Source organism: Lemur catta, chromosome 5 (genome assembly GCF_020740605.2).
Source record: "Lemur catta isolate mLemCat1 chromosome 5, mLemCat1.pri, whole genome shotgun sequence".
NCBI classification, from domain to species: Eukaryota; Metazoa; Chordata; class Mammalia; order Primates; family Lemuridae; genus Lemur; species Lemur catta.
The window spans coordinates 75,973,100-75,999,947 of NC_059132.1; the positions used below are offsets into that span (position 1 = coordinate 75,973,100).

At 39.8% G+C, this 26,848-nt stretch overlaps 1 protein-coding gene across 3 annotated transcripts in view; it reads left to right on the forward strand.

The window, feature by feature from the left end:
• TRIM2 (tripartite motif containing 2) overlaps window positions 1–26,848 on the forward strand; it is an 85,585-nt gene that overhangs the window by 50,928 nt on the left and 7,809 nt on the right. For 2 of the 3 annotated variants that reach the window (XM_045552133.1, XM_045552135.1), the window contains exons 4-10: window positions 691–842; window positions 1,985–2,165; window positions 2,911–3,634; window positions 16,609–16,712; window positions 16,952–17,119; window positions 23,132–23,300; window positions 24,393–24,463. In XM_045552133.1, the coding sequence (XP_045408089.1) occupies window positions 691–842; window positions 1,985–2,165; window positions 2,911–3,634; window positions 16,609–16,712; window positions 16,952–17,119; window positions 23,132–23,300; window positions 24,393–24,463 (1,569 nt within the window). Of the gene's footprint in view, window positions 1–690; window positions 843–1,984; window positions 2,166–2,910; window positions 3,635–16,608; window positions 16,713–16,951; window positions 17,120–23,131; window positions 23,732–24,392; window positions 24,464–26,848 lie in introns of those variants that run through there. The other variant, XM_045552134.1, reaches the window with a different exon arrangement.

Below are 26,848 nucleotides of genomic sequence, written 5' to 3' on the forward strand. Positions count from 1 at the left end.
ACTACAGTGGCCTGATCATAGCTCACTGCAACCTCCAACTCCTGGACTCGAGTGATCCTCCTGCCTTAGCGTCCTGAGTAGCTGGGACTACAGGTGCAAGCCACCATGCCTGGCTAATTTTTTCTGTTTTTAGTAGAGATGCGGTCCTCGCTCTTGCTCTTGCTCAGGCTGGTCTCAAACTCCTGAACTCAAATGATCCTCCCACCTCAGCCTCCCAGAGTGGTAGGATTACAGGCATGAACCACTGTGCCTGGCTCTATTAATGCTTTTAATAAATCAATAAATACTTTAAGCTTTTTGCAGTTCCAATTTTTAATGTGGCAAATATCTGTAGATAAAACCCACATGCACAAAAGATCTTTTGGAGTCCTCAGTAACTTATAAAGAATATAAAGGGTCCTGAGACCAAAAAGTCCTGAGAACCATAGCCCTACATGGTTCTGCCTTAGGACGGTGGTCACCAAAAAGCTGGTTTTATGGGCTCAGCAGCACTTTGGGGTCCGCTCCAACTGTTTGACTTGTCATGTAAAAATGTATCCTTCCTTTTCTCCTGTGAAGCCAGGCACAATAATGCTGACATCCTGGGGTGGCCATGAGAATTGAATAAAAGAATGCAAGGAAAGTGCTTAGCGCAGAGTAAGCACTCAACCTGTGGCCCAGAACCAGGAACTTTTCTTGTGTTACCTGCAGGTGATGGAATTTTACTGCCAGTCCTGTGAGACCGCCATGTGTCGGGAGTGCACTGAGGGGGAGCATGCAGAGCACCCCACGGTCCCGCTCAAGGACGTGGTGGAGCAGCACAAGGCCTCGCTCCAGGTCCAGCTGGATGCTGTCAACAAAAGGTGCGGCACCCCTCCCCCAGGTCCCCACTGGCTGCTTGTGCACAAGGCCTGGCCTTGTGGTCTCTTGTGTTAGTGCAATGGTAGGTTCATGTTACCCTTGAGGTGTCAAGCTGTGTGTCACGAATAAGTTCTCCTTTGATTATGGGTCTGTCATCATAACTAGTGAGTGATGAAAGTTGTTCCCTGCCCCTTGGTAAAATTCCAACCTCCTTATGTTGCAAGTGGTGACATTTTTGTTTTAGTACCTTAGTATGAGTCAGTGAATTAAAGTACGCTCAAAGAAAATGCTCTCTGAATTCATGCCGGAGGGAGCCTTCGTTAGCTGCTATTCCTAACTCACAGGCCCACTGTGTCTGCTGTGATCGGATGGGCTCCTTTCTGTTTGAGCCCAGCAAAATAGTCTTGAGCAGCGATTGCTCAATTTTCCTCATGTTTTTCTGCTTCTTGGCTCCTTCTTTGGCATGGAAATGAAGGAACAGAGTAGCAGTGTGGTGAACGAGAAAGACCCAAAGACAGGAAATAGCCAGCTGAAAAAAAGAAAATCTCTCCACCCATAGCCATAGTGAGAACAGTGGTTATTCTATACTAATTAAAAGAACTTGGAAACATAGGAGAAGTTCCCGGGAAACTTTGAGTTTGGAAAAGCTGTTTATGTGGCTGGGGAAAATGTTACAGCTATACATCTAGAATAGTGGTTCTCAAGCATGGACGATTACGCCCCTTAGGGGACATTTGGCAACGCCTGCCCTGCAGACATTTTTGGTGTCACACTGTGTGCTGGGGTGCTGTTGGCATCTGGTAGAGGACAAGATGCTGTTAAGCATCCTCCAATGCACTGGACAGCCCCCTGCAACAAAGAACTATCTGGCCAGAATGGCTTTTCAGAGAGCTTCAAGTCTTTGTCCCATCAATTATTCAAATTAGATGAAGATAGTTTGAAATAGACGTAGACCCTCAAAGTCTCTTCTCTCAAAAGAAGTAATTATTTCCTGTCTTATTCATTCTGTTCTTTGGTTGTTACTTTTTTTAAAAATGATGAAAGGCATCGAAAAAAATTTTTTGACAAAATACAGTGTTTGGATAGATTTTAGAATATTTCCGGGTTGAGGTTAAATAATCATCTGTAACAACTGTCCCCCCAGGCTCCCAGAAATAGATTCTGCTCTTCAGTTCATCTCAGAAATCATTCATCAGTTAACCAACCAAAAGGCCAGCATTGTGGATGACATCCATTCCACCTTTGATGAGCTCCAGAAGACTTTAAATGTGCGCAAGAGTGTGCTGCTTATGGAACTAGAAGTCAACTATGGCCTCAAACACAAAGTAAGACTCCAGTCATCCTCCAGAAATGGGTCTTTAAGTGTCACCATTGTATATAGTAAACTATTTTTCACTTAATGGAATATCCAGCTATTTTTTCTTTCCTGTTTTCAGCAAAACTCTATGATTCTGTGACCTATGTACCAGTTCACTATTTTACAAAAGGCAAGGTTGAATAATACTTTCAGGATTTAGGGTTAAACTGGGTTGTTTCCCTTCCTCAGTTGTAATATGAAATAGTCTCTTAATTGCTCTCTGACCTACACCAACCTGTTAGTCGACTTCAGAATGAACACTGACTGTATGCAGCCTTTGTTTAACTCTGCATTCTCAAAACCCGGGATGAAAATCTTATGAAAATCTTATGCCCGGTAAGGTTTCATTCGTTTAGTTTCTGTTCCTTTAGGTGGTGACGGTGGAGCTTTGGACATTATAGGAAACAGAGTAATGAATATTTCAGATGTCAGGCATAGCAATTCGTTTGCCAGTACTTGTAATGACATTCCAGTTTGTCTCTATCCAAAACACGTGACCCAAGAAATACATGTGTGGGAGAGAGCAGGCGGGGCAGAAGGGGAAACTCGGCAGGGGACTGGGAATGCAGTTTAGGGTTTTGCATTAGAACTGGGTTCGCTGGGTTAACTGAAATACCGCTTGCCTGCGTGGGCAGGCGCAGGGAGGGCGCGTCCCGGGGCGGATCCCACGCCCTGTCGGAGGGAAGCGCTCACCGGGCCTCGGTTTCCCGCAGGTCCTGCAGTCGCAGCTGGACACTCTGCTCCAGGGCCAGGAGAGCATTAAGAGCTGCAGCAACTTCACGGCGCAGGCCCTCAACCACGGCACGGAGACCGAGGTGCTGCTGGTGAAGAAGCAGATGAGCGAGAAGCTGAACGAACTGGCCGACCAAGACTTCCCCCTGCACCCGCGGGAGAACGACCAGCTGGACTTCATCGTGGAAACCGAGGGGCTGAAGAAGTCCATCCACAACCTCGGCACGATTTTAACCACCAACGCCGTGGCCTCGGAGACGGTGGCCACGGGCGAGGGGCTGCGGCAGACCGTCATCGGGCAGCCCATGTCCGTCACCATAACGACCAAGGACAAAGACGGCGAGCTGTGCAAAACCGGCAACGCCTACATCACGGCCGAGCTGAGCACGCCCGACGGCAGCGTGGCGGACGGCGAGATCCTGGACAACAAGAACGGCACCTACGAGTTTCTGTACACCGTGCAGAAGGAGGGGGACTTCACGCTGTCCCTGAGACTCTACGACCAGCACATCCGAGGCAGCCCGTTCAAGCTGAAGGTGATCCGCTCGGCTGACGTGTCCCCCACCACCGAGGGCGTGAAGAGGCGCGTCAAGTCCCCGGGAAGCGGCCACGTGAAGCAGAAAGCTGTGAAAAGACCGGCGAGCATGTACAGCACCGGGAAGCGAAAAGAGAATCCCATCGAGGATGACCTGATCTTTCGAGTGGGTAAGGACGGCCTGAGCGCGGCTCTGGGTAAGGGGTGACGGGGGAGGTGGCGCTGTAGCTGGGAGCATTGCAGCTTCTGCCCGAAGGTGTTGGGAGACACAGGGATATAAAATTGGATATGATTTATTAGGTGGGTTTATGTAGTCTCCTCCAGAGATGTTATTTCCTCCTCCTGCAGCTCCTCCTTCTCCTTTTTAACACGCTGCGTTGTAGAAATTCACAAACTGGAAATAAGCAAAAAAGAGATATAGAAAAATGACACATTAATCTGGAAATTTTAATGGGAATATTGGCAATCTCTCCCCACTCCCCGTGTCTTTAGAGCACTGGCTAACCCACAGGTAGAGAGAGCCTTATCTCCCAGCTAAGGCGTTTTTCTGAAATCTGCCAGCTCCAGCTGTACCTGGTGTCTCCCTGTCACTGCTTCTGCATTGCAGGGGGGTGAGGGGCAGCCATCGCCTTCAGCTGTGTGTAGCTGGAGAGCAGCCCCAAAGAGGGGAAGCTGGGTGGAAGGAAACTTGGAGAAGAAAATGAAGTTGGGGCCGGTTTGGGGTGGAAGCCAAAGAGGTGCAGAATGAGCTGGGAGAGTTGGAAATGCACATAGCCCTTCCCTCCTGATTTATTGTGACTCTCTCTCTTTTTTTTTTTAAAACTGCATATGTTCTCAGTAGAAAGCAAACAAAATGTAAACAACAAAGTGCTGGATACTTCTTAAGGGGGGAAAAAGTCTGCATTTTAGTTGGTTTTGGAAAATAGTTCCAGCATGCTTCTCTTTCTCCCTCTTCAGTCTTACATTGCAGTGTCTCTAAAAGGGTGAGGCACAGCATATTAACTGCCACATGTAGAAAAACAATTTTGTAGCTCGAATAAATTGGTTAAGTGAAGGAAGCAGATTTTTTACTGCAGAGCTTCTCAGGACCTTTAGAATCTGCTAATGTGTGCTGTAAGTCTCTGCAGCAGGAGAGGGATAACAGGCAGCACTTCCAAACTTTTCTGACCATAGAATTTTTTTCCATGGAGCAACTTTGGAAACTAAGGCTCCTTGGAAAATTCTTGGACAGAGCTGTTCTATGCTAATAGTTGAGGCTGAATCTTGTAAAGACTGTGGTGTGATATGTAACTTGTCTGTTCAGAGTGTGGAGGCCCTCACACATTCGCTGGCCATATGTGCAGTGTAGGTACAGAGATTGTTGCTACACCCCAAAGCAGAGTAGACAAGCTGGGGCGAGTGTAGGATTGGAAGCCTCCCAGGTCTGCCACTCCGGTTCCACCACTTACTTGAGCCTTGGACAGATGTTTCTGCTTCCCTGAACTTCAATTTCCAAGTCCAGACAATGAAAATGCAAAAATATCTGCGTCTTACAATTTATTCTAAGTTCTGAGTATAATGCCTGACATGTAGGAGGAGCTAAATAAATGAGAGCTATTGTTTTGGCATATGTAATTATTAAAGCTTTTAGATTCTCCCTACTACCTTTTCTTTTCAAAAAATTTAACTTGCTGCTCCCCATTGATTTCCTGCATTAAGACTAAATTCCTTCTCCTATTCTAGTCCCCACCCCCACATCCCCAGCCAAGCGACCCTTGTCTTCCCTACGCAGTGTGCAGAGTGGCAAAAGGCTCAGATCTGGGTCTGAATCCTGATTCTTCTCACCAGCTGGGCATTGGCTTGCCCTTTCTGAACCATGTTTTCTCCTCTGTAAAATAAAGAGAATGAAAATATTACCTAAATCTTAAGATTGCTGTAGGGATGAAATGAGAGAGCATTCTTATAATATGCGTGGCACTTGCCTATGTACGATAAGTACTCAGTGGCAGCTAAGATTTTACTATGTTGTTATTACTAATCATTACCATCTCCACCTCTGACACCCACCTACAGAAAGAGGCATGTCTCATAGGGGTATCCCCCCCCCCTCAGCTATATTGGTTTTGAGCCCCTAGCCCCCACCCCAGGGGGAAGGGGATAAACTCTTCTCCCCTCCTACCCATTGAGAAATGCAGCTATAGTGACCCACTGACACTAGTGGAGAGGTGTTTAAATGTTTAAACATTTGTAAAGAACTCATAGCCGTGCCTAGCATGCAGCATGATGTCTGAGGTTTTTTTGTTTTATTTTATTTTGTTTTTTAGATAGCGTGTTGCTCTGTCACCTGGGCTAGAGTACTGTGGTGTCAGCCTAGCAACCTCCAACTCCTGGGCTCAAGTGATTCTCCTACTTTAGCCTCCCGAGTAGCTGGGACTACAGGCACACGCCACCACGCCCAGCTAATTTTTCTATTTTTAGTAGAGACCGGTCTTGTTCTTGCTCAGGCTGGTCCTCAAACTCCTGACCTCAAGCAATCCTCCCCCCTCAGCCTCCCAGAGTGCTAGGATTACAGGTGTGAGCCACCTCGCCTGGCTGATGTCTGAGTTTATTAATGAAGTAAAGATGCTGTCTTAGTTTGCTAAGGCTGCTATAACAAAATACTATAGTCTGGGTGGCTTCAATAACAGACATTTATTTTCTCACAGTTCTAAAAAACAAACTGTTTTAGAGTTAGAATTCCAAGGTCAAGGTGCTAGAAAGGTTGGTTTCCTCGGAGGCCTCTGTTCTTGGCTTGCAGGTGGCTACCCTCTTGCTGCTTTGTCCTCACATGGTCATTCCTCTGTGGCTGGCACCCTTGGTGTCTCTTCCTCTTCTTAGAAAGACACTAATCATATTGGATTAGGGCCCCACCTTAACAACCTCATTTTAACTTCCTCACCTCTTCTCCAAAATACAGTTCCATTCTGAAGTGCTGGGAGTTGGCACTTCAAAATATGAATGGGGAAGGGGCATACCTCAGTCTCTAACTGATGCTGATGCTATACACCTCAGGTATGTAGCAGCAGAAAGAAAAGCATGGGTTACTGGCCTATTTCTCTTTTTTAATTGATAAATATTACATATACTTATGGTATATAACATATTTTTATATATGTATATACTTTGTGGAATGGCTAAATCAGGTTAACATATGCATTACCTCACATACTTTTTTTTGTGGTGAGAACACTTAAAATCTATTCTCATCGATTTTGAATTATATAACATATTGGTATTAACTATAGTCACAAGCTGCACAGTAGATCTCTTGAACTTATTCCTTTCGTCTTACCGAAATTTTGTGTTCTTTGACAAACATCTCCTCTATCCCCTCAACGCCAGCCTCTGGTGACTACCATTTTACTCTCTGTTTCTATGAGTTCAATTTTTTTAGATTCCATGTATAAGTGAGAGCATGCAGTATTTGTCTTTCTGTCCCTAGCTTATGTCGTTTAACATAGTGTCCCCCAGTTTCACTCATGTTGTCACAAATGACAGGATTTCCTTCCTTTTTAAGGCTGAATAATATTCTACTTTGTACATATATATATACCACTTTTTCTTTATTCATCTGTTGATGGATACTTTGGTTGGTTCCATAACTTTGCTATTGTGAATGGTGCTGAAATGAACATGGGAGTGCAGCTATCTCTTCGACATACTAATTTCATTTCCTTTGGAGATATACCCAGAAGTGAGATCGCTGGTACATATGGTAGTTCTATTTTTAATTTTTTGAGGAACCTCCATACTGTTTTCCATAATGGCTGTACTAATGTACATTCCCGCCAACAGTGTACAAGCATTCCTTTTCTCTATGTCCTTGCCAACACTTGATATCTTTTGCTTTTTTGATGATAGCCATTCTAAAGGTGTGAGGTAATATCTTATTGTGGTTTTAATTTGCATTTCTCTGATAATTAATGATGGTGAGCATTTTTCATATACTAGTTGGCCATTTGTATATCTTCTTTTAAGAAATGTCTATTTAGATCATTTGCCCATTTTTTAATCAGGTTATTTGTTTTCATACTATTGAGTTGTTTGAGTTCCTTACATGTTTTGGATATTAACCCCTTATCAGATGTATGGTTTGCAATATATTTTCCCATTCTGTAGGTTTTCTCTCTCTTAACTCTGGTGATTGTTTCCTTTGCTATACAGCTTTTTAGAAATATAATTCCATTTATCTATTTTTGCTTTTGTTACCCATGCTTTTGGATTCATAGCCGAAAACCCATTGCCCAGATCAATGTCATGGAACTTTTCCCCTATGTTTTCTTTTAGTGGTTTTATAGTTTCAGGTCTTACAATTACACCTTTAATGCACTCTAAGTTGATTTTTGTATGTGGTGTGAAATGAGGGTCTGATTTCATTCTTCTGCATCTGGATATCCAGCTTTCCTGGCACCATTTATTGAAGAGACTGACCTTTCCTCATTGTGTGTTCTTGGCATCTTTGTGAAATCAATTAACCATAAATGTGTACATTTCTGAACTCTCTATTCTATCCCATTGGTCTATGTGTCTGTTTTTATGCTTGTATCATGCTGTTTCGATTACTATAGCTTTGAAGTAGATTTTGAAATCATGTAGTATGATACCTGTGGTTTTGTTCTTTTAGCTCAAGATTCCTTTGGCTGCTTGGGGGTTTTTGTGGTTCTATATGAATTTTAGGGCTGCTTTTTCTATTTCTGTGAAAAATATCATTGGTATTTTTATAAGGATTAAATTGTAGATCATTTTGGATAGTATGGACATTTTAACCATATTAATTCTTCCAGTCCATGAACATGGGATCTATCTTTCCATTTATTTGTGTAGTCTTCAGTTTCTTTCATGAGTGTCTTATAGTTTTCAATGTACAGATCTTTCAACTTGGTTAAATTTATTCCTAAATTGGGTTCGTTTGTTTATTTTTGTATTCTTCTTTAACCTTACATTCTAATCCAGTGTCTAGTCAAAAAACAAAGGCTTCACTATGCAACAATACAGCTCAATATTGCTAGGGCACCTGGTGTCTGCCAGGCATTGTGCTAGGTGGTGGGAATATAGAGATAAAAGAAATGAGATCTGCTCCCTCAAGGAGCTTATAGTTTGGGATGACCAATGTATGAGCAACTAATTTTAATACTATAATTTAGGTGATGAAAAGCTATGAAATGGGAAGGAATTTAAACCAGAACTTCAATGATGAGTAGGATTTATCTGAGTTGACAGGTGGAAATAACATCCTAGGCAGATGGACCAGTGTGAAGGGATAAGGACAGGTGATTGATGTCTGGGGAGACACATCCCATATAGGGTAAGCAAAGTCCAGAGGAATTGAAAAGTGATGAAGTTGGACAAATCAGTGTTGGAGACCACATTGCTCCTTGTACACCCTCTGTGCTCTTACACATGGGCACCTTCGTCTGTGAATTCTTTTCCCAATTTTATCCTTCCCTTAAATACCATCTTCTCTTTTAGAATACACTGTGATTATTATTATTTATGGCTGGGTCTTATTATCTGACAAGATTGTAAATTCCCCTAGGTGAAGGATGATGTGTTTAATCAATTATAATACTCAACAATACACGGAAGAATACTTTGTGGAAGTGCTTTGCTTGTTTGAATAGGTTCAAATCACAACTACTTCATGATTTAATTTCCCCCTCACCACTGTCAGGCTCCAATTTTGAGGCACAGGAACACACAGACTAAGCTGCAATGCATGCAGCCGCTGGACAGTCATTCACATGTACTCCCATGCACGGGACTGTGCTAGGCAACATTAGTGCCGGCCTAAGCACTTGTCTTTTCAACGTCTGTACCTTTGGCTACAAATGGGTAGAGTTTATAGTATAATTAGAAGAGTTCAACTTTCTTTAAACAGTTATACGTTTGTTTTAGAACTTCATTAGGTATGTGTGATAATAGAATAGTTGTGATTTGAACAATCACTTTGTGCATGTGTTGAAGACTGACACACAATTCAGAAATCATTCAGATCCAACTATGTACACATGTGAGATGCAACCATGATTCTGCTGTTCCCTCAGCTGATCTTACACGTACTGAGCTTCTTCTTGGCACTGAGTTCATGCTTAAAAGACACATAGTTTTCATAAAATATGTATTAGTGTTCATACAACAACCCAAATTACATATATTAATTTTATAGATTTATAAAAGTGAATATCACTTTCTGGGCAATATAAAGGATTTTCAGGGGGTAATTTCAACTCAAATTTTCATCTCCCTATCCACTATCCAGCCCTGTCGTTAGATGTTACTCTGTTGTTTGAGCATCTTTTACACTAGATAGTGGTATAAAAAGGACGAGATTCTGACTCTGATGTAGAAGAGGCCACCGTTTAGAAGAGGACAGATATGTAAGAAATGTAGTACCTGCAGTAAGAATCAAGGCACAGAAGTCAGGGTGGGATGGGGAAGGAGGCTGGTAGGTAGAGGGGACTTAAGGTTCCCAGAGATGATGTCTCAACTTAAACTGGCTTTGAAAGAGGAAAAGTCTATCAAATTGAAGGAGGAAAAGAATGTATTAGATGAAGGGAAAGTAGGTACAAATGCATGAAGGTGAGAAACTGGGTAGTTTGTGGCACTATGATTCCATTGTCCTGGAACATTATGTGAGTGAGATACAAGCAGAATCAGGTTATGTTGTCTTGACAAGGAGCTGGGATTGTATTCTTTAAATCTGTGTTCTTCAAAATGTCGTCCATAAACCACTTGCATCAGAATGCCCTGGGTGCCTGGTACAAATGGAAATTCCTAAGCCACTCACAGTGGTTCTCGCCTGTAATCCTAGCACTCTGGCAGGCCGAGGTAGGAGGATTGCTGAGGCCAGGAGCTCCAGATCAGCCTGAGCTAGAATGAGACCCCATCTCTACAAAAAATAGAAAAAATTAGGTGGATTGGTGGCATGTGCCTATAGTCCTAGCTACTCGGGAGGCTGAGGCAGGAGGATTGCTTGAGCCCAGGAGTTTGAGGTTGCTGTGAGCTAGGCTGACGTCACTGCACTGCAACAGAGCAAGACTCTGCCTCCAAAAAATTAATTAATTTATTTATTTAATTAAAAAAAAATCCTTAGTAGATGTAGTATACTTTCAGTTCCCAATAACCCTATAGTATCATATACCTACTACAATGTAATGTGTGGTATACGGGAGGCAGCTTATACTGGCTCATTTGGTGACTCCGTGTCGGTAGACTGAAACCAGCCATGATGGGAGCATTTAAATTAGAGAATGGGCAAATGTACAAATCAGAGCTTGCCCAGCCCCTACACCTCAAGAGCCAAATTACCAGGACAACATATAATCATCCTTACTCTTGAAGAGATGGAGGGTTAGAGAAGTGAAGCCCAGGCCTTTTAAATGGTGCAATGATTCCTCTTCAATGAAAATGCCCTTTCACTACTGTGGTTTTCCAAAGTTGACATATTTGACATTTGTCATACCTGAAAACTTCACTGTGTGCCCACTGTGAGTGAGTTATTGTGTTACTCTAATATTGTGTTAGAAAATAATCCCGAATGAGTTTAGAGCATCTGTTGAAGATGGTTTCTTAAAATACAGGGGTTATTTTTCCCTGACTGTTAGCGTTTGCTGACTAGAAGCCAGGAGCTGGTTTTGCCAGCTACTAAAGAAAGTCATTGAACAAAGGGAAACTCAGAAGATGTGGGAGGAGATGAAAGAATTACAGTTGAATTGTTTCAAATTAAATAATTCATCATACGCCGTACCTGCATGAGTCGATGAGAAGTCAAATAAAACCCTCATTTTACTCTAGAATAGTGTGATTTAAAATGAATGTGTAAAATTCCTTAGCATGAGTTCAGAGGCTTTACAGGAAAATATGATATTTTATGCCCCTTACCCCTGCCTCATCTCTGCAAACCACCACGTTTCTTCCCTCAAATATACGAGGAAGGAGACTATGCTAATTTGGCATCTGAGTGACCTCCTATAGGAACCTCACCCCCTACCCTTTGAGAATCTCATCCTTGGGAACTCTTCTTGTATTTCAAGTGGAAAAAGATGCAACTAATATTTACTGAGTAAATTATTTATTCAGTAATTATTTAGTAATTGTTTGCTTAGTAAGTATCAGTTTGCTCAATGACACTGTGCTGTGTTGGAGGGTGCAACAGTGAGCAGGGCAGGTGTTGCTCTTACCCTCAGGGAGCTTACAGTCTAGTGAGGGGTACAGACAGTTAAATAGTTAAAATATCATGTGATAAGGGTTGGGTTTTCTAAAGGATTTTAAAGAGAAACATGATCCATGTGTGTACCTGAAGAGTAATTATCCTCACCTCCAAAACCTGGTATTTTAGAAAGTCCTATTAGAAAGAAGCAATGTGTGTGTGTTTTAGAAAGAATGTATGTAAAGGGTCAGCAGAACCAGGTTTTATTCTTTTCTTTGTCTCTTCCTTTGTGATGTGTCTAGCTTCGACTTTCTCATCTATAAGCTGGAAATGATAATGTTTTCCCTGCTAACTCATGGGATTGTACATGAGAGAATGTACATGAAAGTGCTATGAATCTTGCTAAACAGTATTTTTCCATGATGTAATGGGGATTGTAATTTACTGGGTCAGTCGGTAATAACTCATTCATGCACTCGTTCATTCAGCAAACATTTGTTAAGCATCTGCTTGGATGAAGATCCTGTGTTAGGTCCTATACTTGGCTCAGTTTCATTTTGTTGCATTAGTCCATTCAAAGTATCTAGATTTATTTAGCATTAATTTTTATATTAAATTGGAGTATGTCATAAGAGAAAAAGCTGCATTTCTTCTTCCCCTTTTTCGGCCTAAGGGCTCACTTCTGTAACCTTCCTGAAGGGCTGGGTGGAAGTGACCAAAAGGAGCCCAGGTGAGAACCTGTTGGCTTAAAAATTCATTTTGTGCTTCATGGGGTGGCTAGCATCTAGAAAGAACCAGTTTAATTATCTCATGGAATTATTGCCAAATTGTTTATAATTACTTTTAAAATTCGTGTTACTCATTTTACTAGCCAGTATGTAACCATCAAATGAAGTCTTTTCTATCAAAGTAGACAGGAAAAGATTGTGTAAGTACTGTATGTGTTTTGTGTTACATTTATATTTGTTATGAAAGAACTACTTTTCATTATATATCTAGAATACTTTAGAGAGAGAGAGAGGAGACTTTTCTACAGACTAAATAGAATTTACTAAAAAGCTTGAAGAGTAAAGCATGAACCCAAATTATTTATAACTTGTGGAATTTAAATTTATGTCATTTTGGTCCCGAGACATTTTATAAACACTTGAACATTTCAGCATAATGACAATACACTATCATTCTGCATTATTACTCATCACCAAGGTTTTTCTAGTTTAACTGCTAGCAAAAATAGTTGGCATCAATCATCCTTCAAGAATATGCTGGTGGTGTCCTTCCATCACCCAGAGTTACGCGGTGATCCTGCTGTGTGCTTTCAAAGAGAGTTTTTTTAAAAAATCATGATCAGTAATTATCATTCAACAAGACAAAAATATGCTCATAAGAACCAGGGGATGTTACCAGCAATGCCAGCCCAGCTATTCAGAAACTGAGCCACGTGGCTTAAAGAAAAAGATTTTTGAGCAGTCTGGGAGGCCGATACAGGAGGATTCACTTGAAGTGAGGAGTTCAAGACCAGCCTGAGCAAGAGCAAGACCCAGTCTCTACTAAAAATAGAAAAAATTAGCCAGGTGGCGCATGCCTGTATTCCCAGCTACTCCAGAGGCTGAGGCAGGAGCATCGTTCGAGCCCAGGAGTTTGAGGTTGCTGTGAGCTTGGCTGACGCCACGGCACTCTAGGCCAGGTAACAGAGCAAGACTCTATCTCAAAAAAAGAAAAAAAAATTTTTTTTTTTTGAGACAGAGTCTCACTCTTGTTGCCTGGGCTAGAGTGCCGTGGCATCAGCCTGGCTCACAGCAACCTCAAACTCCTGGGCTCAAGCAATCCTACTGCCTCAGCCTCCCAAGTAGCTGGGACTACAGGCATGTGCCAGCATGCCTGGCTAATTTTTTTCTGTGTATTTCTAGTTGTCCAGATAATTTCTTTATTTTTTTAGTAAAGATGGAGTCTCGCTCTTGCTCAGGCTGGTCTCAAACTCCTGAGCTCAAACGATCCGCCTGCCTCGGCTTCCCAGAGTGCTAGGATTACAGGCGTGAGCCACCACGCCCAGACAGAAAAAAAAATTTTAAAACAAATACTATAAAATTAAAATAGCAGTGCCTGTTTCTTCTAGCCTCTTTTAAAAATATATAAGCAATGTGAGACAAACAGATGTTCCTCCAACCCTGATTTTTATTTACATGGGGGGCAACAGACTCAAACTCTCCTTACCTGGAGACCTAGGGTAAGAGCTGGGCCAACACATGGACCTCAAGTGCAGCACAGGTTGTGGGACCTCTTCCCGCAGTGTGTTCCTTGGTGGCGTAGCCCACTGCTGTCATGACCTAGCACTGGCAGGTGCTAAGCATCTCACGTTCATTTCAAGCTGGGCATAGAGGTCTTCCTTCTCCTTGCTTTAAATGATATTATTATGGATCCAACTAAATGTCTTCCCAAGTTTTAAAATTGTCCCCCAAAATACAATAATTTCCCATTTCTACTGACACTCAAAAATGTGTGTTTATTTCCACAAAGAACAAGAAAAGTTAGTGTTTTTTGTGCATATATTTCCCTTCCTCTGACATCACCTCCATATTTTCAGAAGGAAAATAGAATCTTTTTGACTAAGGCACCCCTTTGGCTAGTACTGAAGCACTATTTTCTCTGAGTAGAATAAGCTTTGTCCTGAGCAGGATAGACCAAAGGTTAAACAAAGGAGGGCAGAAGGCGGTTTTGTCTCTACCTGGACCAGAAGAATAGCAAATCAGTGTTTGTTTACTCTGTTCAGGTGCTTCTCAGCCTCCTCTCTCTTTATTTGCAGTATTTCTTTCCCCTACCTGCGTGCCCTCTAAGCCATGGTGCACTCCAACTCTACAAAAGCAAGGATCTAGAACAGCCTGGGTTTTCTTTACAGAGTTACTCCTTTGGTTTGTGTTCCAATATCAGAAGACTCTTGCTTTTTATTATGTGTCTTTAATTGGTCCTCAGTTCCTCATCTTGCTGAATTCCATGCTTTTGTTTATCAAATGTTTTGGTTAAGGTTAAATTAAGTTTTTTTTCTTAAAAGACCCTTGCTTGCCCACAGTACCCTTTTTTTTTTTCAGAGGACAGTCATGATTTTACCTTTTTCTAAAAAAAAATTCTCTAACAAATGTAAAACATGTATGTGACTAATTGACTTTTTTTTTTAATTAACCCAAACAGTACTCAAACTGTAGAAGGAGATTTACATGTTTTATATGAACTGTGGTGTCTTTGTGTACAGCGAATAAAAGCTTTCAGTGAAAAGGTCAAAAAAAAAAAAAAAAAGGCAAGTTTTTGCTCTGTTACCCAGGGTAGAGTGCAGTGACGCCATCACAGTTCATTGCAACCTTGAACTGGCTTCAGGTAATCCTCTTGCCTCTGCCTCCCAAAGTGCTGAGATTACAGGCATGAGCCACTGCTCCTGGCCTACTTCTTCTTATTTTTAATAAGTTTGTCTTTAGCTACCCTTCTGCTAATTTGGCCATAATAATAAGCATTCTAAAGGTATCAGTGCCTGTAGTCTTAGCTACTCAGGAGGCCTAGGTAGGAGGATCACTTGAGCCCAGGAGTTCAGGGCTACAGTGAGCTATGATCCCACCACTGCACTCCAGCCTAGATGACAGAGCAAGACCCTGTCTCTAAATAAATAAATATTAAAAAGTACTCACTGATACCATGTTCATGCATGGTATTATAGGGATTCCCTGTGGATCAAATGTAACAGATCCTCTCTTCTGAGATATTTGAAATAAAATAGAATGGTATCTGGATCTCAAATTTTTCATTCACATTAGTAGATGGGATACAAAGACAATGAGTAAAACTGGATAGAGTCTGTGATTTGAAAAAAAAAAAAAAGCTACCAAAGGATGGTTCTGCCTAGCAATTCTGTTGTTGATTTTATTCTGAGTTTAATCTATTGCCAATTTCTCTTGCTAAACCCAAAAATCTGTTTCAGGAGGGTCTCTTCCCAAGTAGTGCTTAAGCGTGTGTTTGCCATTAGCCACCATCAGTGTAGCCTTGTTTACTCTTTCCTAAGGCACTGCATTGATGTCTACAAACAAAATATAAAATTTCTCTTCTGAATATGAAAATTATAAAACCAAGGCATGGTTTTTTCTCTTTATGAAAATTTAAACTTCCTAGTCATTTCTGAGCAAAATTTATTGTTTCCATCCATTAATATTTATATCATCCTATGGAAATAAATTTTAAAAACTTCTTTTGAAACAAAAACAGATGTCTGTTAACCTGTAGATACTTCTGCTTTTTTCTCCCTGTCTCATCTCTTCCTTTAAAAAAGAGTCTAGTATGGATGAGAATATTTCCTTGTATTAATTTCTTTTTGCCTTTCTTATTTACTTGATCTAGAAAGCACTCTGTCAGGATGTCTTTTATAATTTTAGGAAGAATACACAGCCAATGAGATACTGAATCTTTGAAAATAGTGCATAAGTATATCCAGTATATGAAAATCAGCCTCCTATTTTTATAACACATGTGGCCTTATGGTTTGATAAATGCACTGAAAGTCAAGCACCCAGGTGTCTTCTAAGAGCTGCTGAGTGAGAGGTTGGGATTTTGGCAAAACTATAAAATAAAGCCCCTCTCCTATTGAATCTCCTTGATTGGAATATTAGTTTTTGTTATTAATAAAACATTATTTTCATATTAATGTCTTTGTGGAATCTAAGTATATTTTAATCATGTTAATAGGCAGCAACAAATTAATAAGAGAAGATTAGTGTTTACCTAAAAAAGTAATTTTGCAAAGACTATTGGTCTGAAAGGGAAGTTTAGTAGTGTATGGATTAGGTCATGTCAGGGGAGAGTTCTCTTTTTTTTTTTTCCTAAGTAAATTTAAAAACATCGCACTCTCAGGTTACCTGTGAAAGTCTGAATTATTTTCTTGCTGAAACTGAGAAATCTAATTCTGTAGTGCTTAATTTCTGCGGTTTTGATTCATTTTAGGTACCAAAGGAAGAAATAAAGGAGAGTTTACAAATCTTCAGGGGGTAGCTGCATCTACAAATGGAAAGATACTAATTGCAGACAGTAACAATCAATGTGTGCAGGTACAGCCCCTAATTATATACCTTTACGTATATTGGTAAAATAGGTATAGTTGCATATTTTCCTGTTTAGACTTAAGATACATGGCGCAAGGAAAGCAGCTTATAATGTGTATACACTTTTCTTCAAATAGAGTTTGCTTATTCTGACCTGTAGTACATATGACAGATGTTTTTGCTTGTATCTTCGTCGGTGATTTCTGTGCTAGTTCATATTCCAATGAATGTAATTTGTCTTCCAGATATTTTCCAATGACGGCCAGTTCAAGAGTCGTTTTGGCATAAGAGGCCGCTCTCCCGGGCAGCTGCAGCGGCCCACAGGAGTGGCTGTGCATCCCAGTGGGGACATAATCATCGCAGATTATGATAATAAATGGGTCAGCATCTTCTCTTCAGATGGGAAATTTAAGGTAAGATTAACTACTCCTTGGCCAGTAAACAATAGAGAGAAGGAACAGGAAATACAAGATGAACTTGTCTTTTTCTTTTTTGAAATTCAATACCATATTCAACAGTTTTTTATACACGAAGACATCTGAACATCTAAATTTATAAAGCAAGAGTAATAAGGATAATTTCGTAAATCTACTCATGTAGATCCTAAATGTGGCTTCATTTTATAAAGTAGTTAGGTTGCTCAGTTGCCTTTTTCTTTTTTTAAACCATATATTTAGAGGGAAACTGGTCCTATTATCTCAATTCAATGAAAATCTTTTGAAAAGGGTTATTAAGAGGCAGTTTATATTTCTCAAATTAATCTACAGCCCGTCAACTTATGAAGTGCTTTCTACTTTCTCAGGCCTGTGACAGATGATATAGGAGAAACAGAATTGTAAGAAATGGTTCCCACCTTTTAAAAATGTACAGCTTCTTTTAGGAAAAAGACTAACACACAAGAAATGACAGAAAACAATTCATGTCAGCTTCTAATCAGTCACAAATTGTTTGATACAATCTGCAAACATTATGTTAAAGTATGTAATATAGGATTTAGAAGAAAAAGCAAATGAAGGCTGAATTTATAGAGGAAATGCAAGTTGAGCTGCACCTTGAGGGATCCTGTCTTTTGACATGTTTGCTTTCACTCCCAGCATCCTCTTTATGGAAATATAAAAATGGTTTCTATTTCTTCAGCAAGTCACCAAAGAGTAGAGAGCGGTCCAGTAATAAGAAAAATCTCTCTTATAAGGTATCATCAAAGAATTATATCATCCAGGTCATTTTCTACTTTTGTTCACAAGAAGATTGTAAGAAACCTGTCAAAGATCTTTTTAAAGGCCATATGCACGATGCCTTATTTATTTCCCCTGTCCAGCCTACTGGACAGTTACTCAGATCAACCCGTTGAATCCCAGCTCTGTGGCTTATTCACTGTTTGGCCATCAGTAAATTAAAACTTCCTGAAGCCTCAATAGCCTCATATTTAAAATTTGGACTTAAAAATATCTATCTCATAGGATTTGAGTAAAGACTCAATGAGATTACAAAGTTCACTCATTATTCTCTTATTGGAAGAATTTATATTTTCCTTTTTCAAGTCTTTGTATTGCTCTAGTCACCTCGTTTTTTTGATGAAATGAGTTACTTGCATAATTATTTGGTTTTTTTTTAAATTTTTTTGTTTCTTTTATTTTTTTCTTTTTGCTCCATGGGTTGGAACTTACACAATTGTCAGCCCTCAGATTTGAGCATCTATTTTGTGTGGGGCAGCATCTTCTCAATCTCAGAGAGTAAAGAACTGTCATTTTTAATTCCTCAATTTTGTATGCAGTTCTTCAACTGCCCTCGGGTTTTTTGTTGCACTAGAAACTTAGTAGCTCCATGGGATGGCCGTATATACAGAAGACCTCTTGCCTTTCTGTATTTCTATCTTCTTCCCCTTCTTCTGTGTTTTTTTTTTTGTTTGTTTGTTTTTTGAGACAGAGTCTCACTTTGTTGCCTGGGCAAGTGCCGTGGCGTCAGCCTAGCTCACAGCAACCTCAAACTCCTGGGCTTAAGCAATCCTACTGCCTCAGCCTCCCGAGTAGCTGGGACTACAGACATGTGCCACCATGTCCGGCTAATTTTTTCTATATATATTTTTAGCTGTCCAGATAATTTCTTTCTATTTTTAGTAGAGACGGGGTCTTGCTCTTGCTCAGGCTGGTTTCAAACTCCTGACCTTGAACGATCCACCTGCCTCGGCCTCCCAGATTGCTAGGATTACAGGTGTGAGACACTGCACCTGGCCTCTGTGTTTTCATAATTGTATTTGTGATAAGACAGACCCAAATAGGACAAATTTAATATGAATAAAATATTCTTGCCTCAAATATCTTGAAAATATTCATCTAGTTTGGAGGCAACCCATTTGTTCTTGTTTCATACTTTAGTGAAACCATGAATCTGTCTTTATAAATTCAGGAGCTAATACTAAATTAGGTTTCACATATTGAGACAGGATTTTTATGTCTAAGAAAGAAGGGCTCTCTGAATTAAGCCTTTTTCACTCAATGGTTCAATAGTCTATAACAGACATTCTTAGAACTGGATTCTTTTTTTTTTTTTTTTTTGAGACAGAGTCTCACTTTGTTGCCCGGGCTAGAGTGAGTGCGGTGGCATCAGCCTAGCTCACAGCAACCTCAGACTCCTGGGCTTAAGCGATCCTACTGCCTCAGCCTCCCGAGTAGCTGGGACTACGGGCATGAGCCACCATGCCCGGCTAATTTTTTTGTATATATATTTTTAGTTGGCCAGATAATTTCTTTCTATTTTTAGTAGAGACGGGGTCTCACTCTTGCTCAGGCTGGTCTCGAACTCCTGACCTTGAGCGATCCACCCACCTCGGCCTCCCAGAGCTAGGATTACAGGTGTGAGCCACCGCGCCCGGCCAGAACTGGATTCTTAAAGTGAGAATACTATTGGTAATAATTGGAATAAACTCTAAAGAACACTCATGCCCCCTAGAGGATTGGGGGAATGGATATGGTAGTTTCAGCAATACCCTTGTTTATGATAGATAGCTATTGATCAAAACTCGAAGGATAAAAGGATAGCCCATGAAAACACTTTAGGACTACAATGAGAGTTTATCCAAGTAGGATGTCTGCAACCATATACTGAGAGATACTTATTTTGCTCTTTTTCTGCTTTGATGGGACTCGGTGAAAAATTAAACAGGTGCTGAGAAAGACATATCTTTAACACCAGTCCAATGCAGATTCTTTTTATTTATTAATATTTTTAATAGTTCCAGAGATGTAACACCTTATCTCCTTCTCTCTTATTCACCAATTTCTTAGCCCTAATTTTCATTTCTCGGCGCCCTCTAATTTTTTTCCTTTTCATCTTTCCTCCTGACTTATGTCTTCCTGCCCATTTGGGAACCTTTTGTGTTCAGAACAAACACAGAGGCCTCTGGTCACCGTATTCTAAAATATCTCATCTCTTCCCTCTACAATTTAAGAACCTATTTGTTGAGTTAAATACTCTGATTTAACTATTCCAAAACCAGTGTCTAAAATATGTTTGCTTACTACTCTGTTTAAGATGGGGGACACACAGGCAGATGCAGTGATTTTTATTTTTCTTTTGGTTGAATGCAGTGCAGCTAAACTAGGAGTGACAAGGGAAGAGGAAAGAAAAGAAATTTTGGTCCAACATTTAAGTTATTCTTTTAGATCTGCCCTAGTTTTTATTACATGATAGAATGGAAGTAATCCTTTATTTTCTGTTTTTATTCTAGATGATTATCCATTTAGTGTTTTATGATTGAGTCATTCTAAGTAACTCAAGGGTTCATAATGTTAGGTAGTAAAAATATTCTTGTTTTAATAATCAGAGTGCTGTCTCTTCCTTTTGATCTCTGTTTGACGTACCTTCCATTCAGACATGAAAGAACAAATGTCATTTCTGTACAAACCATTCTGTTATAGCCTCTTTGATCTTTGGCCTAGATTGCAGAATCAGAATCAAATTTACGCAACAGATTCCCTTGCCAAGAAAACCATTGTTTCCTTCTGAAGTAACTGTCTTTTTGCTCTAAAGAGATCAAATCTGAATCTCAGTCATTTCTAAACTTAAAAGAATAAAAGATCATACAAAGTCTAAATCCCCACCATGAGAAAATCTTCATCTCTCTACTAGAAAATTGAAAAATTGAAAAACACACATGTGGCTCACATTATATTTCTCTATTTCTAATAGCACTAATATAGAGAGATAAAATAAGAGGGCTAAAGCAGAACCTATGAAAATGTAACTGTTTTGAGTTTAATTTTTAATTTCAAAAGTATGGCTGGGCTCAGTGGTGGCACACACCTGTAATCTCAGTGCATTAGAAGGCTAAGGCGGGAGGATCACTTGAGGCAAGGAGTTCAAGGCCAGCCTGGGCAATGTAAGACCTGGCCTCTACAAAAAATAAGAAAAATTAGCCGGGTGTTTTGGTGCTGTGGTCCTAGCAACTTAAGAGGCCGAGGGAGGAGGATCACTGGAGTCCAGGAGTTTAAGGTCGCTGTGAGCTATGGTGACGCCACTGCACCCAAGCCTGGGTGACAGATCGAGACCCTGTTTCTAAAAAAAAAAAAAAAAAAAAAAAAATATAAAATGTAACACATGCAAATAGATTTTTAAAATAAACCTACAAACAAGTATAAAATGAAAAATAAGACTTTCTCCTGCCACCACTAATGCCACTCTCTAAGATATAGACATTGTTTGGTTTCTCACTTTTCCTTCTAGAAGTCTATGTACATATATGCACACATTTAACACACATTGACTCAGGCTGTACTCACTGTTCTGTGCCTTGCTTTGTTCAGCAATATGTGTGAGAGACCTTCCATAGAAACACAGACAGATATGCTCCTCTCTGACACCTTAAGCCTGGGCGCCAGGGAGGACTGTGGTTCTTACAGTTTACCTAATTAACGTGCATTCTTTCCTGCTGGTTCCTCACCTCCGGGCCCTCCTTCTTCCTTGTCCACAGTGACTTGTCTCATCGAGTTATTTTTACACAGGTCTTCTGAAATGGCCTATTTGAATTCCCCTAAATCTATTAAACTGAAGACTCAATACCAGCTGCTTTCTTTTTCTTTCTTTCTTTTTTTTTCCTTATTTCAGCATATTGTGGGGATACAAAAGTTTAGGTTATGTATATTGCCCTTGGCCCCCCCATCCCCCCATGCTTTATTTTTTAATTTTTGTTTTATCGAGTCAAGGTCTTGCTTTGTTGCCCAGACTGGTCTTAAACTCCTGGGCTCAAGCAATCCTCCTACCTGAGCCTCCCAAGTCCTGGGATTATTGACACATGCCACCACACCTGGCCGGGCAGTAGATATGTTTGTCTCTGCAGTAGGACTGAGACATCTTTGAGGGCAGGAGCTACATCCAATTTGTGTTTGTTTACCATGTGCCTAGGACACAATGTCAGGCACACAGTGGTCACTCAGATAGTGTTTGTAGAATTAGTACACAGGTGAATGAGTGAAGTACTGTATAAGTATTCTAGAAAATGAAGCTATAGAACTAAAAGTAAAGATGTAAGACCTGCATCTCATGTCAATAGGCATTTATATATACACTATAGTCTACTCAGGAACATGTAATAAAATTTAAAATGCTTATGGTATATGGTTGATAGAAATCTAATGCTTTAATCCCATTTTAAGATACTGTGAAAGTGGAATCATTTAATCATCATGATTGCCCTATAATAATGCTAGACTTTTAAAATTACTATATTCAACAAATATTTGTTGAATATGTATTAAGCACCAAGAAATGTGTTGGCTCCAAGTACACAGTGCTGGATAAAACAGACTCCCACCCATGCAGAACTTAATTCTATTAAAGTTTAATGGCCTGGCAGTTTTAATGTCAATTATGATATAAAACAATGACAATGATGGCTTCCTTTGGTGACTTCTTGCTATGTGCTATACTCTACACTAAGCCCTTTGACTACATTATTTTACTTGATACATATTCTAAAAATACTATTGGAAGTTATTGGTGGTTTTTTTTTTTTTTTTTTTTTTTTTTTTACATTTTTTAATATATAGGGAACTTGAAGTTTAAGGAACCTAAATTTGCTTGTGCCATCTCAGGGTGTGTTTAAAGCAAGTGACACAAGTAGGACAGTTTTCTGACTCCTAATCCAGTGGTCTTTCACTGTACCACATTGCCTCTTTAGGAGGGACTGTAACCCCAGTTTAGGGGATCTAGAACATTTTTGATCCCTTTTAGAAATAAGGATTTCATATAAAATCAGTAGCAGATAATGCACGTGACAAAGCCAGTTTCCCAAGACAGAAGATCATTGTGATCTATGCATATTTGTGCTCCCCTCTTTGGACACTCAGGTAAATGTTTACCAAAACAGTGTCTATCTTCGTGGTTTAGCTTCAATATCTGTACTTGATTTCTGTCCTTGTTTCTAACAGACAAAAATTGGATCGGGAAAGCTGATGGGGCCCAAAGGAGTTTCTGTGGACCGCAATGGGCACATTATTGTGGTGGACAACAAGGCGTGCTGCGTGTTTATCTTCCAGCCAAACGGGAAAATAGTCACCAGGTTTGGTAGCCGAGGAAATGGGGACAGGCAGTTTGCAGGTACACTCGATGGTAATATGTAAACCCCCTTTTTTATGCTTCTTCTGCTCACATTTGCATGATGTTGGAGCATGTTGAAGATACCGCATCTCTGGTGTGTTTGCTGCCTTTGGGAAAGATACTGGGGATGAGATCTAAGCAAAAGCATGGGTAGATGCTTCTCAGTGACCCCACTGGCAGTAAGTTGAAATGCAAACCACATGTGGGTTTTATTGGTGGACGTTAACTACTCAGAAATCTTTAAATATTCATATTAAATAAAATATACATTTTTAAAATATTTTTGAAATAAAAATATTCGAGAAACAGTGAAGTAACTCCATTGTTTCCACCTACCAGTAGCTTTATTTAAAGAGTCTTTGAATGAGAATTTTTTTCACCTTTCTAGCTTATTATAAGAAAATAGGAGTTCAGAATATTTGCTGAGTACAGAGGGGACAGTCTGCTTTACTGCTCTTTTCGATGTACGACTTTGCAATCGCAAGCTTACTTAGCTTTTCATATCTGTAAGAAAAGGCTGTAAATAGTTTATTAATTTCCTTTTTAAAGGGCTGCTTTTGGCGTTTAACATTAATTTGCATAATCTTTCTTTGTGCTTTGTCTCCAGTTCTGCCAGGTTCCGAATGTCACCCAAAATTATAAACTGTGGGTTTTCTGCTCAATTTTTTATTTTAAAAATTATATATTGGAGTCTCTCTTCCAATGCTAAGAGTTGCCATGTCTTTCGTCAATGGCAGCCGAGGGCCCTAAAACATATTCAGGGAAGCTGGCAGGTGTGGCTTTCAGATGGCGGTACGGAGCATGAATTCTGATGCTTACTGCTCATCCCACTTCATTAGGGCTGCTAGAATTCTTAGCTGATCTGGAAGAAGTCAGAGTAGACAGTCACAAGTGTAGAATAATATAGGATCCATGTTATCTGGAGCCAGAGGTCTGGCTGAATGATTTTTCAAGGACCGAGTCGATAATTCCTTATTCTTTCTTAAATAGCAAAGTAAATGTATTGTTTGGTTTTTGTTACAGTAACTGCTGTGTTGTTGTAATCACTTTTGTTGTTGTAGTCATCACATATTTTTTCCATCTTTATTGCAGGTCCCCATTTTGCAGCTGTAAATAGCAATAATGAGATTATTGTTACAGATTTCCATAATCATTCCGTCAAGGTACTATAAACACATCAGTTGTTAACTTTTAAATGCTTTTGTGGAGAAGTCAGTCTGGGAAAAAATAATGTAATACTAACACATACACACAGGACCAAAGGGAGTTAACCTAAAAGAGTAGATTTTGCTTTTGCTTAAAGGAGACAGGTTTTAATTTGGACATACAGACCTTGATGAGTCAGGAAACTGTACAAAATATAGTGACAATATGTTTCTTAATTTGAAACTGGTGCAAATGAAGAGGACTTGAAAATAAAATTTAAAAAAACTACAATTGCTTGAACTTAGAGGCAGAACTTTGTGAGGCTTAATATTTTGTGGCTATTCAATAGATTAAAACAAAATCACTTTTTAAATTTTCTGCATGATAAGGCCTTTAAAACAAAATTAGATATTAGAACTCTGATACAACAGACTAGAGGAGTGGGAATAACACTAGCATACGTTCACACGGTGTATTTTATACTTAGAATGTTTTGATGCATTTGGTGTTATTTAGGAAACAGTGACCTCTTCTAATAATATATATAGTACATCCTTCTTACTCAGTACCAAGGGAGAAAGATTTGAATTTTATTATGAGAAAATCAGGAAATAATAAAGTGGCTCAAAATAAATTACTCATTCACTGAAATGATGAGAAAATTAGTAATATTCTAGACCAAGCTTCTGAAGGTGTGATGCATGTTCCCCTGAGGGTATGCCGGGTAGTCACCCGACAGTGCCCAGGCAGACATTTTAAGAGTTATGTGTGTACTTTTAGGGTTATCTTCTGTTTACTTCAAGCAATACCGTTTTGCACTTTTAGAAGTGATAATAAAGTTTTCCTTATAAATACATTCATTTAGATTTTTAAAGTGAATCATTTTAAAGGAAAAATAATAAGGAAACAGCATAGGTTGGTATGCCAATGACTAAAGCTTGCACCTAAAGACAACCATTGAACAACCAGAGTTAATAATGACTTATTGGTGCTGACAACTGGAACAGCTAGATAAAGGGTAGGATTTTTAACACCCGAAGGTACTCTCCTTCCAAGTCCTTTCACTGCTTCATCTCCCTGGCTTATCCTGGAAGATATTTCTTACCCGATTAAATGGAGAGACTTTGAGCCTTTTAGATGGGTGCCAAGTCCTGTGCAAAGAGTAGAGCATAATGGGCCACAGGAATGTGGGCAGGATGAGGGAAAAGGTGCCCACTGTTGCTTTTTTCTGAAGCTGCTCCCTGCTGTCTTGTCTCTCCAGAGTTGCTAGCACAGTGGTAGAGTCCCTTCTACACCCAATGTGATGAGCTGCATTCTCTGAGGACACCATTCTCTATGGGAGGTGTCTTGGTAAAAGGAATGGGACAGTGGGAAAGATTCCCAATGAGCAGAGAAGGATGGAAATAGACAGCAAAGAGGCAGCAGGAACTGAGCTTGGGACCATCCTCCCAGGCAGCCAGAGCTGTAGAATGAGCACAGCTGTGAAAGGCTAACACAGGCTGTTCTCATACTTCCGACCCTCACTCACGCTGTAGAGGAATCATCCATTTCACTACAGGGCATTCAACCAGAAGAAAACCCATATATAGCCTAACAGTGCAAATGCCTGTGGCAAAGGTTCTGCTCACCTGCTACGGAAAGACAGTAATAATTAATCGAGCTGCTCTTTTCTACTAAGCAACTGTGGCCTCAGAGTCCTTCCTGTCCAGTATGCCAGGCAATCTCTGTAAATCAACTGGCATGGGTATGTGGGACCTCTATTTATTGCCCTGGCTGACACCACAGAGGGAATTAAAACATATATGTCAGTAACCAGAATGCAAGGCAGATAGCAATAAATAGTTTCATAAAAGTAGGTACTCATGAAGTCTGTAAGTTTCCAGAAGAAAAGAGAAGATTTCCATAATTAAAACTATCAGGGAAAACTTCCAAGTGGTATTTGACATGAGCAAAATTTTGAAATCAAAAAAGGATTATCATCAAGGTTATTTTAAAAACTTACTTGAAATATTATAAAAACCAAAGCTGTCAAAAACTATTTCAGTTCATACTTCTGCCTCTTAGTATGTTTTCATCTGAATAGTTTTTTAAGTAATTAAATGGCATTTTAGGTGAGAAAAATATGAAATATGAGAAATTTGTAAGTTCTAAGATTCTGAAAACTCTTCAAGTTTTCAGTACAGTAGAAGCAGATTATTTAAGCTTAATTTTCCTCTTATTTAAAAAAGTAGCCTTTTTTTGTCTTTCCTCTTCTTTTTGATAGCTATTGCCATATAACTTTTATGGAATACTTGGGCTTTTGTTTCCCATATAATCCTGGGGAATTAGCAATAATTCCAAATTCAGGTTACTTGTCCGTTGGAAAATGTAAAAAACATACCGACAGGTCAGTGCTAACAAGT